Genomic DNA, 18,694 nt, shown 5'->3' with positions numbered 1-18,694 from the left:
TTTTGTGTGGTCTTTTCGTCAGTCCGTCTGTCCCGTTTAAATCGTTAAAACTAGAAAATATATTGTTAATCCCATATCATTATATTTTAGATTTTTTCAACGTTCTGGTGAAACGGCTTCTTTTTTTTTTTCTGGGCGCGAACCTTTAAATTTTTTACATTAAATATGCAAGCATTTTTATTTCATAAAAAATATGACACCACTATTAACGAAACAATTTCAGGGGAGTTAACTTCAAGTAATAAGACATAAACTTTTTTTCCCTAAACCCTGTCTTCATTCATAGATTAGTGCAATGGCAACGGCATCTAAGGTAAAAATGGAAAAAAAATATTAAAGCCTCTTTTTTTCCCTTTCATTTTTTAAGTAATTTTTGGAATAAAATACTCTTTAATTTTTAGCGCCCCCGAAAGGGGAAAAGACGCTATTAGTTTTGTGCGAAATGTCTGTCCGTCTGACCGTCTGTCCGTCCGTCCCGTTTAGATCTCGTAAACTAGAAAAGATATTGAAAATCCGACTTCACGATATTTTAGACCATTCAAAGTTCTGATGCAACGGCTACTTTTTTTTTTCCTGAAAGCGAAAATTCTAATTTTTAAAATCAATTATGTAAGCAGTTTTTTTTTAAAGAAAAAGCTAATTAGTATGCATTATATGTTAGACCTAATTTAAAACGAATAGTAATCTTATAAACTTCATTTTCGTGAACATTTTTTCTATTTAGCGGAAATTTTTTTTTTTTTTTTAAGGATTTAAATATGAGATTGAGCCTTTTCAAAACAATTACCTTATTTATTCCGAACAGAGGGTCCCGGGTTCGAATCCTGGTGAAGACTGGGATTTTCAACTTCTGAGTCTACCCAGCTCTAATGGGTACCTGACATTAGTTGGGGAAAAGTAAAGGCGGTTGGTCGTTGTGCTGGCTACATGACACTCTCGTGAACCGTAGGCCACAAAAACAGATGAACTTTACATCATCTGCCCTATAGACCACAAACTAGTTAGGCCAGGTTCACATCTAACTTTACATTCACTTTCACCTATCTTTTGATCTGCGGGACGGTTGGGGCACTACACAAGATCTGTTAACCTTCTTTATCCATTCTTATCTCTCATTTGTCTTTGATATAATTTCATTCGGATGTTCTTTCTGAAAATATTGAAGCCTACCTGGGTGGACCACTGGTCGTGCGGTTTGCGCGCTGGACTGTCGTTCGGATTTATGGACGGTCGAAGGCTCAAACCCTGCCTGCTCCCATCCCCCGTCGTCCTGCGGGAGGTTTGGACTAGGAAGTAAACTATCTTCAACTCTGAAGGATTATCCGAATTATGTAAAACATTTTACTTCAGGGGCCGATTTTGAGTTTGTGTTTCAGTTATGCAAGCAGTTTTTTAAAGAGAAAAAGCTATATAGTATGCATTATAAGTTAGACCTTATTTAAAATGAATAGTAATCTTAGAAACTTCATTTTTATGAACATATTTTTTATTACGGAAATAATTATTTTTTTTAATTTTTTTTTTTGAGTATTCGAATAAGAGATTGAGCCTTTTCAAAACAATTGGATCAATTATAAGACATCAGTTAGGCCAAGGGAAGCGCGGTGGCAGAGCGGTAAAGCGCTTGGCTTCCGAACTGGGGGTCCGGGTTCAAATCCTGGTGAAGACTGGGATTTTCAACTTTGGAATCTTTGGGCGCCTCTGAGTCCACTCAGCTCTAATGGGTACCTGACATTAGTTGGGGAAAAGTATAGGCGGTTGGTCGTTGTGCTGGCTACATGACACCCTCGCTAATCGTAGGCCACAAAAACAGATGAACTTTACATTTTCTGTCCTATAGACCACAAGGTCTAAAAGGGGAACTAGTTAGGCCAGGTTCACATCTAACTTTACATTCACTTTCACCTATCCGTTGGGGCACTACACAAGATCTGTTAACCTTCTTTCTCCATTCTTATCTTTCATTTGTCTTTGATATAATTTTATTTGCATGTTCTTTCTGAAAATATTGAAGCCTGCCTGGATGGACCTTTTCGGGGGCCGATTTTGAGTTTGTGTTTCCACACAAACTGTCTTTTGTAACCTTGTTTTTTTAATGTTTGACGTCAATTTTAATTGGACTAAATGAACCCAGGTTCTAGATTTAGATTTAAGTAAATATATAATTGGAAAACAATGTATACTTTATACAGTCGCAAAATTTGATGATTTCAAAATTAAACTTTTAAGAGATGCTGCAATTATGTTATCAATCTTCTTATTGATTGTATTCATCAATTCATCTTATAGTATCCGAAGAACTCGAATTTGGCTCAATTGACATGTGCGTATAGACAAACAACCTACAAGTGAACTCGAGTGGAGCTCGTGTCAACAATCCAGCAGATGATTTTTTTTGTAATTTTCAGTTTTTGTAAACGCATCGAATATAAAAAATCTCCCAGAATTTAAATCAGTGTCAACAGAGGGCTATGGTAGTCTCCGCCCCCCCCCCCAAGAAAAAAGCCTACAATTGTTTATTTATTTATTTTTTAGCGACCCTCACAAGACGAAAAGTTGCTATTAGTTTTGTGTCTGTCAGTCTGTCACGTTTAGATCGAAAAAACAACAACAACCTAGAAAAGCTATTGAAAAGCTGATTTCTCCTATTGACAAACTAACTAACTAAATAAATATAGGCTAATATAGGTCAAGAAATTTTATTATCGATAATAGGTTGTTTAGTTTGTTTTGAAGTCAAATTAATTCTTAGAAATTCTACTTTAGACAATCAAAATAAAACCATGGCTTGCAATTTCTTGTCCATTTGCACATCTGGTGGGGACGCCTCTTAGTTTGTGTGATAACCCAAACTTTCTTTGAAATCTTGTTATTTATATCTTTTTAGTTCTTTTCAAAACAAATGTATTATTCTTAGAACCAGGAACAACTCGCGAAAATGAGCAATAGTTCTAAACATTTTTCCAAGGCTTTGATAATACAACTTACATAGTCAGAGAGCTTGGTGCGAATGAAGCCCCGAAGATGTCTAAATGACCGTCGTGGAGGTGCTAAGGCTGTAACAATATCATTCTATCTTTCAACAACTGGCCATTGGACAAAGAGGAATAACGATTTTAATTTCATGTTAATATTGAGCTGAGCTCAAGTAAACATTGTGGAGTAAGGGAGATAATTTAATTATTATTACGTTGGTTGTGGATTTTTGTAGAGACCAGTAACATTTTACTGTAAGAGACAAAACTGTTGACTTTCTTCATAGGAACAAAAAATATTTCAATTTTAAAAAAATGCAGGAGCATTTTAAGATTTTTTGTTTCATTAAATGTTTCGTTTGAAGTTCATAATTTGAAGGTTTACAGAGCTCACTCGATAACACAGTAATTTCAAAACTAGTCATGTATATTCTACATGGAAGCTCTCGTGATGTCTGATAAGCTATTTAATTCTCACGTCTGCACTGACCTCTATTCTCCAGCCAAAATTTGATTTCAGTTTAACCTTTACGTGCTGCAACAACGTGAGAATCCCTGAGGTACTTGTTGTAAAGTACACTGGGAAGTGCGCTGTATTGAGCAAAACAAATCTATCTCTACACCAAGGTGAGCAGACGGTAATTACTGAGCTGAACTAAACATTGACATCATTTTGTCCGATGAACGTGCCCAGCGCGTGATTGTCAAGGCCAGACAGTTTCAAAAATGGGTCACATTCTGAGATGGCCAACGAATAGCTCGATTGCCGCTCTAACACGAAATAAACACAAGTATATAAAAAAATTGTTATGTTGTTGAAATATGGTTGAAAATAGATATTGCTGAGATTAAATCTTGATCCTTGGGGAATCTGGAAAAGTCATAAATATTGATGGGTTGACGAGTTCGCACTTTCCGCACATTAACAAGTTGGTTTGAAGAGTAGGGGGAAAAAAGAGGGGGTGGGAGAGGAAAAATTATATACACAATTTAATGCATGGGCGTAGCCTAGGGGAGGAGGTTTAGGTTTCAATTTCCACCCCACCCCTCATTTCACCGAAATAAAACTCCCACCATCTTTGGAAATATTTGTACACACTGATCTGTTTTCCTGCCCTTCGTTGGGCTCCATTAATAAAGTGCAGTGAAAAGCAGATTTGATATTTGACATGCACTTTTTTTTGTAAGAGGACTCGCAGGATATTGCACGATAGACATCTCCGAAAATACATTTTCCAAGTTCAGAATACAGGAAAACATGTTTTAGGCCGAAGCGGAGCCCCGGATTCTCTGGGAGTCTAAATGCGCCCCCCTACCAGACAAGCTGTCTTACAATCGAGGGGTGTCTACTGTCCTGACATATACCTATTCTAGGTTACCTCAAAAAAAATGAACTGACTTGCTGTTGTAAAGGAATTCTTACATCCATTTATAGTTTCTATACATTCAGGTAATGCTAAGATCTAGGTTCACAGACAACAATAAGCCAACAATTAGCGTCAAGGCAGAAAACAACAACTTAATTGCCTTGAACGAGTGCACCTTTGCCCACCAAATTAACAGATAAGTAAAAAAAAATGTTCCCTTTTCAGACCTTTCGATCTATAGGGCAGATGATTTAAAGATCATTTGTTTCTACAGCCCACGGTTAACGAGCCATCACAATGACACCAAACAACTTTACTTTTTCCCAACTAATGTCAGGTACCCATTGGAGCTGGGTGGATTCAGAGGCCCCCCACTAATGTCAGGTACCCATTGGAGCAGGGTGGACTCAGAGGCCCCCCACTAATGTCAGGTACCCATTGGAGCTGGGTGGACTCAGAGGCGCCGAAAGATCCCGATATTAAAAATCCAAGATATGCTTTAATGTCAAGTATTCAAATTTCTTTCATTTTCATACTTGCAAAAAAAAAGGCAAAGCTGAAAAAAGTGGAAGGTAGGAGGTCAATGTAGAGGTTTCAAAAAGTGGAAGGTAGGAGGTCAATGTGGAGGTAGCTGAAAGTGGAAGGTAGGAGGTCAATGTAGAGGTTTCAAAAAGTGGAAGGTAGGAGGTCAATGTGGAGGTAGCTAAAAGTGGAAGGTAGGAGGTCAATGTGGAGGTTTCAAAAAGTGGAAGGTAGGAGGTCAATGTAGAGGTTTCAAAAAGTGGAAGGTAGGAGGTCAATGTGTAGGTAGCTAAAAGTGGAAGTTAGGAGGTCAATGTGGTGGTAGCTAAAAGTTGAAGGTAGGAGGTCAATGTGGAGGTAGCTAAAAGTGGAAGTTAGGAGGTCAATGTGGTGGTAGCTAAAAGTGGAAGGTAGGAGGTCAATGTGGAGGTTTCTAAAAGTGGAAGGTATGAGGTGGATGTGGAGGTAGCTAAAAGTGGAATGTAGGAGGTCAATGTGGAGGTTTCTAAAAGTGGAAGGTAGGAGGTCAATGTGGAGGTAGCTAAAAGTGGAAGGTAGGAGGTCATTGTAGAGGTTTCAAAAAGTGGAAGGTAGGAGGTCAATGTAGAGGTTTCAAAAAGTGGAAGGTAGGAGGTCAATGTGGAGGTAGCTAAAAGTGAAAGGTAGGAAGTCAATGTGGAGGTTTCTAAAAGTGGAAGGTAGGAGGTCAATGTAGAGGTTTCAAAAAGTGGAAGGTAGGAGGTCAATGTGGAGGTAGCTAAAAGTGGAAGGTAGGAGGTCAATATGGAGGTTTCAAAAAGTGGAAGGTAGGAGGTCAATGTAGAGGTTTCAAAAGTGGAAGGTAGGAGGTCAATGTGGAGGTAAATAAAAGTGGAAGGTAGGAGGTCAATGTGGAGTTAGCTAAAAGTGGAAGTTAGGAGGTCAATGTGGTGGTAGCTAAAAGTGGAAGGTAGGAGGTCAATGTGGAGGTTTCTAAAAGTGGAAGGTAGGAGGTCGATGTGGAGGTAGCTAAAAGTGGAATGTAGGAGGTCAATGTGGAGGTTTCTAAAAGTGGAAGGTAGGAGGTCAATGTGGAGGTAGCTAAAAGTGGAAGGTAGGAGGTCAATGTAGAGGTTTCAAAAAGTGGAAGGTAGGAGGTCAATGTAGAGATTTTTAAAAGTGGAAGGTAGGAGGTCAATGTAGATATTTCTAAAAGTGGAAGGTAGGAGGTCGATGTGGAGGTTTCTAAAAGTGGAAGGTAGGAGGTCAATGTGGAGGTTTCTAAAAGTGGAAGGTAGGAGGTCGATGTGGAGGTTTCTAAAAGTGGAAGGTAGGAGGTCAATGTAGAGAATTCTAAAAGTGGAAGGTAGGAGGTCAATGTGGAGGTTTCTAAAAGTGGAAGGTAGGAGGTCAATGTGGAGGTTTCTAAAAGTGGAAGGTAGGAGGTCAATGTAGAGATTTGTAAAAGTGGAAGGTAGGAGGTCAATGTGGAGGTTTCTAAAAGTGGAAGGTAGGAGGTCAATGTAGAGAATTCTAAAAGTGGAAGGTAGGAGGTCAATGTAGAGAATTCTAAAAGTGGAAGGTAGGAGGTCAATGTGGAGGTTTCTAAAAGTGGAAGGTAGGAGGTCAATGTGGAGGTAGCTAAAAGTGGAAGGTAGGAGGTCAATGTAGAGATTTGTAAAAGTGGAAGGTAGGAGGTCAATGTAGAGGTTTCTAAAAGTGGAATGTAGGAGGTCAATGTGGAGGTTTCTAAAAGTGGAAGGTAGGAGGTCAATGTGGAGGTTTCTAAAAGTGGAAGGTAGGAGGTCAATGTGGAGGTTTCTAAAAGTGGAAGGTAGGAGGTCAATGTGGAGGTTTCTAAAAAAAGAAGTGACAGCGGAGCACAGTCTGGCACTGACACAAGAGATAGATAGAAGAGGAGGGGGGGCGGTGTTACAGTTGTTGACTTGTAGCACCAAACTGCTGGTAGACAACTAAACCGCTGGTAGACAAATAAACTGCTGGTAGACAACTAAACCGCTGGTAGACAACTAAACTGCTGGTAGACAACTAAACTGCTGGTAGACAACCAAACTGCTGGTAGACAACCAAACCGCTGGTAGACAACCAAACCGCTGGGAGACAACTAAACTGCTTATAGACAACTAAACTGCTGGTAGACAACTAAACTGCTGGTAGACAACCAAACTGTTGGTAGACAACTAAACTGCTGGTAGACAACTAAACCGCTGGTAGACAACCAAACCGCTGGTAGACAACCAAACCGCTGGTAGACAACTAAACTGCTGGTAGACAACTAAACCGCTGGTAGACAACTAAACCGCTGGTAGACAACCAAACCGCTGGTAGACAACCAAACCGCTGGTAGACAACTAAACTGCTGGTAGACAACTAAACCGCTGGTAGACAACTAAACCGCTGGTAGACAACCAAACCGCTGGTAGACAACCAAACTGTTGGTAGACAACTAAACCGCTGGTAAACAACTAAACCGCTGGTAGACAACTAAACTGCTGGTAAACAACTAAACCGCTGGTAGACAACTAAACTGCTGGTAGACAACCAAACCGCTGGTAGACAACCAAACCGCTGGTAGACAACCAAACCGCTGGTAGACAACCAAACCGCTGGTAGACAACCAAACTGCTGGTAGACAACGAAACCGCTGGTAGACAACTAAACCGCTGGTAGACAACGAAACCGCTGGTAGACAACCAAACCGCTGGTAGACAACCAAACCGCTGGTAGACAACGAAACCGCTGGTAGACAACTAAACCGCTGGTAGACAACGAAACCGCTGGTAGACAACCAAACCGCTGGTAGACAACCAAACCTTTGGTAGACAACTATACTGAACTGATCAAGCTTGAAATAACTTTAATAATTTGAATACTAAATATAACTTTTATTTATAATATTGACAAAGTCAACTGATGAGATAATTGTAGTAGACTTTAGTATAATATCTTTTCACAAAATCTAACTCTTTACAATAACATACCTTTCAGTTTCATGTTCTGGAGTCGCCTCCCCTAACTAAGACCAAGTGACGACAATGCCACCTATCTTGCATCATTCAGAACCAATCGCTGACCTCTTCCCACCGTCACCATAGAACACGCCACACACACACACACACACACACACACACCATAACAGGTTGGGGGGGGGGGGAGCGGATAAGTACCAAGAAAACAAAAAATACTTTTTAAAAAAAATTGTTTCTCCCCTCTACCCCTTTCCAACTGGTTCAGACAAATAATAGAATCATAGTGTATTGAGAAAGCTAAGAGCATGAAATTTCGATAAACAAAAAAACAAACAAAAACAATTAGTAAAAATATTTCTAATCGCATATTATTGTTTATCTAGATCTATTACAAACTAATTGATACAACTACGCTTAATATCAGCTTTATTGTTTTTTTTTAAAGTATTTTTACATTTTTTCTAGGTTTCAATATAACATTTGTTATTTAATAAGTGTAAAATAATCACTCTATAGGTTAAATACTAAAGGTATTGTCGTTTAAAAAAGAAGTATTTTTTTAAAATGTTTTTCTTGTTGAATTTGAAAGTTATGTTTCAGTGTTTTTATGTATCATGGCCACGTTAAAATATGTTGAGATGTATGGAGATGATCAAAGCAAATAGTTTGCATTACAGCTGTGAGTTTGGGAGTGCTGGAAACAAAATGTGGTGACTGAATCTATTGAAAAGGGTTACGTCAATCTTACAGAAAATGATTTTACTTGACAAGTAACTCCGTCAATGTGTGTTCAAATAATTTAAGAAGAAATTTTTAGTTTTATATTATTGTAGGACAATCTCTTTCGAAGCTAATTTAATTTATTGAAATGCAGGAAAACAGAGCGAGAAAAAATAAGAATAAACTGCAAATATTGGAGTTTTCATAAATTAAGAAATCATAAATAGCTAACTTTTTGTGTGTATTCGGTGTACAAAATATGAAAGTATTGATAAACTTAACATTTTAAAACCATGTCATCATTTTGCTACAGAGCGAATACATAAGCATATCTAGCACTCAAATATAAAAGATCGTTACAGATATTTTAGATAAGCGATCTCAAATAGTCACTTGACCACAATACAGTTTCTATAAAAAAAATTCGCAACAATCTTTCGTTTGGTAATTAAATTTTAGCGACGATTGGCAAGAAAATTTAAATATTATAGGTCAATTTTTTTTTCAAAACAAAATCCGGAACATTCTTTCACCGATAAAAAGTGATGTTTCAGCAAGACCATTAAATGTGAAATAAGTTTAAAGAGTGATTGTAAACAATCATTTGTAGTCAATGACATTCTCCATTTTAAAATTCTGAACAACCTATTTTTGATATTTTTTTAAACTAAATCATTTTACATAAATTTATTTTAAGTGGAAAGAGAACAAGTAATCTACTCTGTATTCACCCGTCACTAAATAGCAGGGCCGGACATAACCATTGTGGATTTCGCGGGGCCCAGTTTGGGTAGGGATTCGGATAGTAAGTGAAAATTAAAAGATTGTATTAGAAAATACATTTTGCATTTTATTCTTTCTTTACTACCTACAGAATTAATACACGAGCCTTGCGTGTAGCGAAGTCATACAGTCTATCATACGAATTCTGTTTCCTACATAGATCACGCACAATAGCAAGAATTACCAAATGTTTCAATCTATCTATGAAAATTGTTGACTTCAAGTAATTCTTCATTAGTTTGAGGCGCAAGAAGCTTCTTTCACCAGATTCCACAATTACGTGATAATGCCGTGTTTTTTTTTTATCGTGCGTAGGATTGGTGTTTTGCATAATGAATGACACCCCAAAATGGCAATTTTTTGTGTATATATTTCAGGAGATTTGTATGAGTTTTCAAAAGATTTGATTAATTTCCGGAGATTTCCAGGACATTTTCGTATATTTTTTAATTTCTGGAGATTTCCAGGAGCTCCTGGTAAATCAGGAGGCCGCGGGAAATCTGTTATAAGTTATAAAATGGTTTAATTTAATAATTTATACACCTAGAATAAGCCCGGGTCCTATGAAAGTGCGGGGCCCGCTACGGTCTCATAGGTTGTAGTGGCCTAAGGCCGGCCGTGCAAAATAGCGGCGTATGTTACGCCGCCGGTCGACTAGTCTATTTATAAAAAAGTGAGTAACCTTGATTCGAAGTCGAGTGCTAAGGCCTCCTCAGCCTCATGAACCCAAAGCTGCATATGACACAGAGGTTTTATAGCTATTTAAGGATGTTTAAAATCTTTTCTTTCTATTAACAATAAAGGGGACTAATTCAGCTTATACAACCTTATTAGTCAAGTAAAATTTCTTTCCTTTGTTCGAGAAACCAATTAAAAACCAATTAAAATAATTGATTATTAATATTTAAGTAGCTAATTTATTGATTCTTGTAGAAGAAATAATTATGCGAAATTTCAGCTTCATCCAAGATTGGGTTTGATAGCAGTAACGTGTAACAATTTTTTTACCAGAAAGACAGAGTGAGTTGATATAGTCTTATTACAATGATAACACTGTTGTGAGATGTGTTAGAGGTGAAATAAGATTTTCAATAGCCTCTTATTCTTTTTTTTTCAGTTCTAAACTTGACGAACAGACAGAACGACAGAGATAAGACGCAAAAGTAAACGTCTTTTACGTGACATTTCACTACATACATTCTAGATCTTTATAAACAATTATAAATGTTTTCTTTTCATTTTAGCAGCTAGTTGACTAGAAAAAACACAGTTATTTAATTTTTTTTTTCGGAACATTTCTTGTAGGCCTACAGTTTACAAATATAAATGAAATAAGTGATACAGAAAATGCACAAAAATTGTCATTCTTTGTTAGGATATATTATTAAAATAATCTCCCTTAGATTTATGTATTGTTTAGATGTGCGTGAAAAAATCACTTGCACAGTTAATTTTAAAAACAAAATGGTTCGCTTTTAGAAAACAAAAAGTAGCCGTTGCACCTAAACTTTGCAAGCCACAACGCATGGTGAAATAAGATTTTTCATTTCTCTTCAAGTTTCTGAGATCTGAGTGTGACAGACGGACAGACGGACATTTTATACAAACCTAATAGGGCTTTATCCTCGCTGGGGCAGCTACAAATTGTTAACTAAGTTTCAACCATATAGGTCTTGATGTTCTTCTTGAATGTAATGAACCATGTGGTCTGAGTGGGCTACACTATACTCATTAGAGTTGTGAAGGTTTAGATTGGATAGATAGATTAGATTTAATAACCATTCTAAACACTTACTTTAGTTGTCGTCAACTTACAAATAAATGCAAGGCCTACAACATAAATAGGTCAGTACTCTTAAGAAAAACAAATAATTGACCAGCTTTGACGATAGAGTTCGCATATCTGTTTACTTCAGTGTAAAAAACATTAATAATATAAGAAAATATACATGATTTTTTACTATACAGAAATCTTTAGTTAGGTTAGCCCACGTATTATGTATTGACTGAGATTATATTGACTAGTCTGATCAAGTCAGAAAAACAGAATCTCATTCAGAAGTCTGTTTCTTTGTCAACAACGATAGCCGGCACTACATTATGGAGGGGAAACAAAAATATCGCTTTGATCATATTTTATTTTTCTTAGAAAAATAAAAAGTGGGTAGAGAAAAAAATATTTCTCGACCCCGCCTTCCATTCCTCCATTTCTATTCTGTTTCTCTGTAGTTAACACTTTACAGCCCTAACCTACGGCACCCCAGACTTGAACCTGTACTTTTCTCACGGCCTTGACCTCTTTGACTTTGTAATAAAAATAGGTTGTTATTTCCTAAAACGTGGAAGACATAAATAAATAAACAAAACTTAGTGAAATAATGTCATTGTGAAACTTGGGCGAGGCTGAGCAGCTCAAAACGTGGTCCCCCCTTCCTAGAGGAGAGATGTTCCGGGCTGGTTTATAAATAGCACACAGCACCCCCTCCCTTTAACCCCTATAAACATAGACATCGATACTATGACGTAGATTGCCGTAGATGAACCAATTTAAGGTTTGACGCGGCCCCCCGAATGGGGAATGGCCGCTATTGGATTTGTATATATTCTGTCTGTCCGTCCCGTTTAGATCACAAAAACTAGAAAAGATATTGAAAATCCGATATCATGTTTTAGATCTTGCAAAGTTCTGATGCAACAATTTTGTTTTCTGAAAGCGAACAGTTTAAATTTTTGGAAATTAAATACCCAAGCAGTTTTTCATAAAAATAGGATATCCATTTAAAACTATTCTTCCCTTGTAAAAAAAAAACAATGAAAAAACGAAAAAGACAACATTAGTAAGAGGAGGGATTTTCTTTCTATTTTACAAACTTGTATGCAAATAGATCCGTGAACACAAGGTATTACAATTTTAAAGACAATGTTTACGTTTTTTTAAATAGTGAAAAAATGCAATTAATTTGTATTTAAAAATCAAATATATTTTAAAACAATATTTACTAAACCGTATCATATAATTTAGACGCCGAGTTGGCACTCTATACCTTAAAACACTTTGATTCACATTGAACCATATCGTCTAACAATCAGGGCCAACATATGAATATTAACAATGTTATTATAAGAATAATATAAGCTAAGTTATCTCCGTATCCTAGAGTACGAATCCAATTCTCAGTCGGTCAATACCATCGACACGTTTCACTACGTTTCCTGTTCTTGTGTGGACGGAGACAGAATTGTGGAAAGTTTGTACTTCATAGCATCCGATATTCATGCTGAAAATATTAAAACCTGCAGTTTTTACCTCCCTGAGTAAAACATTCCATGGCCGATTCTGAGTTTGATTCCACATACACTCCCTTTGGGACCTTGCTGAACTTTCTGACATCTCACATTTTTATTTCTTTAACTTGATGGTGTGTCAAAACGATTTTTATTTTTCTAAATTTATGTGCAGGTCAAAGCAACTTAAGAAGTGCAATTTTAGTGTTGGATCGAAGAAAATGTATCGCCGACAAAACGTATTTGTTTCTCCTAGTGGTTTCAATAGACCCAATCCCTGTCTAGATATGTTACGCCTTTGACGAAAATGTCGTCTGCCTAACTAGAACGCCCTAAAAAAAAAGTCTACAAAAACAAAGTTCCTGGAATCAATACTGTAGGCAGCGGTTCTCAATTTTGTGTGTTTCTTCTTTCGGGTAACTTTCTTTGCATTGATCAGATTCATATCACCTCCGCACCATTTTTTACCTTTTTAAACTTTTTCACTATTAGCAAACTCTCTCTCTCTCTTCTCTCTCCCTCTCACTCTCTCTCCCCCCTCTCTCTCTCTCTCCCGCTCTCTCCCACTCTCTCTCTCTCTCTCTCTTTCTTTCTCTTACAAATAAAACCATCTTCTTCGTTTGAAACAATGTCCGCATTAGGTACCAAATTTCTTTTCAACCACCTGATAAAAAAGCTCTCGCCCTAGTTTGTCCAGAGTCCAGGGTAACATGTATTTCAAGATGCGAAATATTGCTGTAACCTATTTATAGTCTGTGTCCGTGTTCTCAATCAACTGTTTCTGAGAAAAAAAAAAAGTGGGTTTATCGTGGCATGGTACATCAACAAAATACAAGCATATCTCGATGTACAGCTCTAGTTCCCATGAAGCCAGCATCATGTTGATTTAAGGAGATGGCCTAAGGAAAAAAAAAACATTTGAAAGAAATATTTTTTGTCTTCTTTCATTTTTTGTTTGAAGTCAAGAACCAGTTTTAGAGTATCGTGGACTAGCTATGAAGTTGTCTGCCATCCTCGCTCATTGGCCATTAAAGTAGACTTTAGTTTCTGAACATAAAATAGTATTTATCACTTGGGAGTCATTGGGATCAATAGTTGCCGTATTCAACTTAAAAATAGCAATGATTGAAACATAAAATCTAGATCTTACAAGAAAATGAGAAAGCAGACCAATCGCCAAAAAAAAATGTAGTTTTAAGCCCAATAAACCTACTAATTAAAATTGGCGGGGAGGGGGAGATAAATTGTAAAAATAGGGGAGTGGGGTTCTGGTTAATGTTGATAACACGCACAAGTCTTATCCCTTAGTTACACTTTCAACTCAGATATCAAGAAAACATTTAAAAAGACTACAAAGAGATTCTTTGTTATCACACAAACTCAGAGGCGGCCCCCATCAAATTCACCAACGGACTAAGAATATTCAAGCCTTAGTCTTGTTTTGATCGTTTAAAGTAATAATTTTTTAAAAAACATTTGGCATTATTTTTTCACATAAAAGCAAACAGGACAACACGTCATCTTTGATAAGACTCTTCTAACTCTTCTGGAATAAGTAGAGTAACGTTAACTGATCACCTAAGAACAGCATGGAAGCCTCCCAGAAAGTGTCGGTGTAACCTATGCGGTAACTCAGGGTGTCACCCCTCCCCTATCAACTTTCTTCAAAATGTTCCAATAAACACTATTGCTAGTTAGTTCTTTTTGTTGAACCAATACTCTGAGCTGATTTCCTACTTTTATTGATTTTTACACACAAAACTAGAACCGTCTATCCCCCTTTTCAGGGCACTAATAAATTATTTAAAAAAAACAACAATACCTCCTTTATGCACCTTACAGAGCGATTATTTTTCTCTTAATAACTATGTTAGATAAAAAAAAAACAATGGAACACAAGACAAACCTTTCACTAACATCTGGCTTGAACATATGACAAACCTCCTTTCACTAAAAACATCTAGCTTGAACATATGACAAACCTCCTTTCACTAAAAACATCTAGCTTGAACATATGACAAACCTCCTTTCACTAAAAACATCTAGCTTGAACATATGACAAACCTCCTTTCACTAAAAACATCTAGCTTGAACATATGACAAACCTCCTTTCACTAAAAACATCTAGCTTGAACATATGACAAACCTCCTTTCACTAAAAACATCTAGCTTGAACATATGACAAACCTCCTTTCACTAAAAACATCTAGCTTGAACATATGACAAACCTCATTTCACTAACATCTGGCTTGAACACATGACAAACCTCCTTTCACTAAAAACATCTAGCTTGAACATATGACAAACCTCATTTCACTAACATCTGGCTTGAACATATGACAAACCTCATTTCACTAACATCTGGCTTGAACACATGACAAACCTCATTTCACTAACATCTGGCTTGAACACATGACAAACCTCCTTTCACTAACAACATCTAGCTTGAACATATGACAAACCTCATTTCACTAACATCTGGCTTGAACATAGGACAAACCTCCTTTCACTAACATCTGGCTTGAACATATGACAAACCTCATTTCACTAACATCTGGCTTGAACATAGGACAAACCTTCTTTTCACTAACATCTGGCTTGAACATATGACAAACCTCCTTTCACTAAAAACATCTGACTTGAACATATGACAAACTTCCTTTCTCCAACAACATCTGGCTTGAACATATTACAAACCTCATTTCACTAAAAACATCTGACTTGAACATATGACAAACTTCCTTTCACCAACAACATCTGGCTTGAACACATGACAAACCTCCTTTCACCAACAACATCTGGCTTGAACATAGGACAAACCTCCTTTCACTAACATCTGGCTTGAACATATGAGAAACCGCCTTTCACCAACAACATCTGGCTTGAACACATGACAAACCTCCTTTCACCAACAACATCTGGCTTGAACATATGACAAACCTCCTTTCACCAACAACATCTGGCTTGAACATATGAGAAACCTCATTTCATTAACAACATCTGGCTTGAACATATGACAAACTTCCTTTCACCAACAACATCTGGCTTGAACACATGACAAACCTCCTGTCACTAACAACATCTGGCTTGAACATAGGACAAACCTCCTTTCACTAGCATCTGGCTTGAACATATGACAAACCTCCTTTCACTAACAACATCTGGCTTGAATATAGGACAAACCTCCTTTCACTAACAACATCTGGCTTGAACATATGACAAACCTCCTTTCACTAACATCTGGCTTGAACATATGAAAACCTCCTTTCACTAACATCTGGCTTGAACATAGGACAAACCTCCTTTCACTAACATCTGGCTTGAACATAGGACAAACCTCCTTTCACTAACATCTGGCTTGAACATATGACAAACCTCCTTTCACTAACAACATCTGGCTTGAACATATGACAAACCTCCTTTCACTAACATCTGGCTTAAACATAGGACAAACCTTCTTTCACTAACAACATCTGGCTTGAACACATGACAAACCTCCTTTCACTAACAACATCTGGCTTGAACATATGACAAACCTCCTTTCACTAACATCTGGCTTGAACATATGACAAACCTCCTTTCACCAACATCTGGCTTGAACACATGACAAACCTCCTTTCACTAACATCTGGCTTGAACATAGGACAAACCTCCTTTCACTAACAACATCTGGCTTGAACATATGACAAACCTCCTTTCACTAACATCTGGCTTGAACATATGACAAACCTCCTTTCACCAACATCTGGCTTGAACACATGACAAACCTCCTTTCACTAACATCTGGCTTGAACATAGGACAAACCTCCTTTCACTAACAACATCTGGCTTGAACACATGACAAACCTCCTTTCACTAACATCTGGCTTGAACATAGGACAAACCTCCTTTCACTAACATCTGGCTTGAACATAGGACAAACCTCCTTTCACTAACAACATCTGGCTTGAACATATGACAAACCTCATTTCACTAACAACATCTGGCTTGAACATATGACAAACCTCCTTTCACTAACAACTTCTCGTCACAAGAAGAACTTGTATATCAACTACCTACAAGTACCAGATGGTCTTTCATTTGTCAAGAAGTTTTTCATATTATTTAACGACTTAAGTTCTACTAAGCCATTAGTTTTCTTGGCTGATTCAGGCAGCCCATTCCATGCTAAAATGGAACATGAGAAGAAAGAGAACTTATTCGTCCTAGATTGTGGAAGAATTCTAATATCTTTATGAGTATTTAATAAGGTAATTTTGTCCAGGGATCCCTAACAGAGGATGTAGATACATATTCTACTCAGCCTTAGGCTACGCAAACTATGCGGTCGCAGTGGGCTCCGCACTTTCATTGGCCCCGCGCTAATTCTAGGTGTAAAGTGTTAAAATAAACCATTTTAACTTATTATATTATTATTACAGGGTTCCCGCGGCCTCTTGATTTTCCAAGAGCTCCTGGAAATCTCCTGAAATTGCAAAATGTACGAAAAGTCATGAAAATCTCATGAAATATTTTAAATCTCATGAAAAATAAACAAAGTAGTCATTGTGAGTGTTTTTCAATATGGATAACGTCAATCCTATATACATGTAATAATAGGGCGTAGTTTAACCACAAGAAGTTCCAATACTTTATTCACTTTCATAGTCACTGGCATATAAATATTGATCTAAAACTATCTCAATCTCTTAAAAAGAAAAAGGCGATATTTTGTTAGTCGACAGTAAATCTAAAGCCAGATCTGAAAGTTTATCGGCTTTTTTTTTTGGAAAACTTCCATCTACTGTAGATGGCTCGTCAAGTTAATTTAACCATTATTTAGTACTTAGTAAAGTATGAACAAAATGCAAAGACGAATTTATTTTCTAAAACTAAATCTTAATTTTCACTTATTATCCTTATCCCTACTTAGATTGGGCCTGCGCAATCCGTTTCGCATAGGGGCCCCGCAATTTGTAGGGCCTGCTCTGATTCTAGTCTTTTCCCAAGTAGCATTTTAGTTGGGTTTTTTTATTTGTAAAAGTTTCTAGATGAGAACAAGACAGTTGATTGTAACTTGTAATGGACCAGATTGCAGTTATGGATAAACAAGTATCTTATCTTATCTTATATGATGCAGACGTTACTTCAAAAAAAAAAAAAAAAGAAAAAAAAAGATGATTACGTCCTACGCGTCATTCATTTAGTCATGCATATTAACCAATAACCTAAATTCTGCAAAGTCACTGGTCTTCCTGGCTAGCTCAGGCAACCCATTCCATGCTCTAATATTGCTAGGGAAGAAAGAGCAATTGTACAGATTTGTCCTAGCATATGGGACGAGGAATGTGCCTTTATCTTTGTCTTTCTGATTATTTTATTAAATTTTGTTTTTGTATTTGAAGATTATGGTTCAGTGTTTTATGTATAATTGCTACTTTACTTTTAAATCCTGAGGGCTTTCTAAATTTAGTGATTTTATTAAAGGTGTTACTCTAGTCAAAATGTGAATATTCGTTTGTTATGAATCTCACTGCTCTATTTTGTGTCTGTTCCTGTTTCCTAATGTTTTCTTGAGTTGAGAGGTCCCAAACAGAGGATGCATATTCTATTATTGGCCTAACCAAGGTTAAATAACAGTTAGTTTTATGTTCTTATTTGATTTATAGAAAAAAAATGTCTTTTAATAAACCCTAATGCTTTCTTTGATTTTCGGATATTAGTATTACGGTACTAGCAAATGTTGTTGACATTGTGATGCTATTGATTTTAAAAAAAAGTGAAAATGATTCAGAAAATGAAAAATAACATTTGAAAGCCTATGTGTAGAAGTCACATGGAAGATAAAACTATACACCTATAATCATCTCTAATGAAGACTTTACTGACATCTCAAGTATTGAGCTAAACTTACAAAGATTCCCGCTGCCAGGGGACATAACTGTTGCAGACATGCCGTATCTAATAACACTACAATGAATTAATTACCTTAGTACATCACAATCTTGGCAGATCATTGCCAAAAGCTTACAGTTTTTGATAATATTTTTTAAAATAATAAGAAGAAATGAAATTAAAAAAAAAAGATTTCAAA

General features: G+C 36.8%; 1 protein-coding gene across 1 annotated transcript; it reads right to left on the bottom strand.

Annotated features, from left to right (window-relative positions):
• Positions 1-5,777: 5,777 nt before the first annotated feature.
• LOC129925949 (uncharacterized) lies at positions 5,778-7,858 on the bottom strand. The gene is made up of 2 exons (XM_056027554.1): positions 7,846-7,858; positions 5,778-6,664 (listed from the first exon to the last, which is right to left on the bottom strand). Exons 1-2 carry the CDS (start codon positions 7,856-7,858, stop codon positions 5,778-5,780), a joined length of 900 nt encoding a protein of 299 aa, XP_055883529.1.
• Between the last annotated feature and the right edge of the window lie 10,836 nt (positions 7,859-18,694).

Source organism: Biomphalaria glabrata, chromosome 4 (genome assembly GCF_947242115.1).
Source record: "Biomphalaria glabrata chromosome 4, xgBioGlab47.1, whole genome shotgun sequence".
NCBI classification, from domain to species: Eukaryota; Metazoa; Mollusca; class Gastropoda; family Planorbidae; genus Biomphalaria; species Biomphalaria glabrata.
Note: the sequence above shows the minus strand (reverse complement) of the source record. Positions and strands in the feature narration are given on the sequence as shown.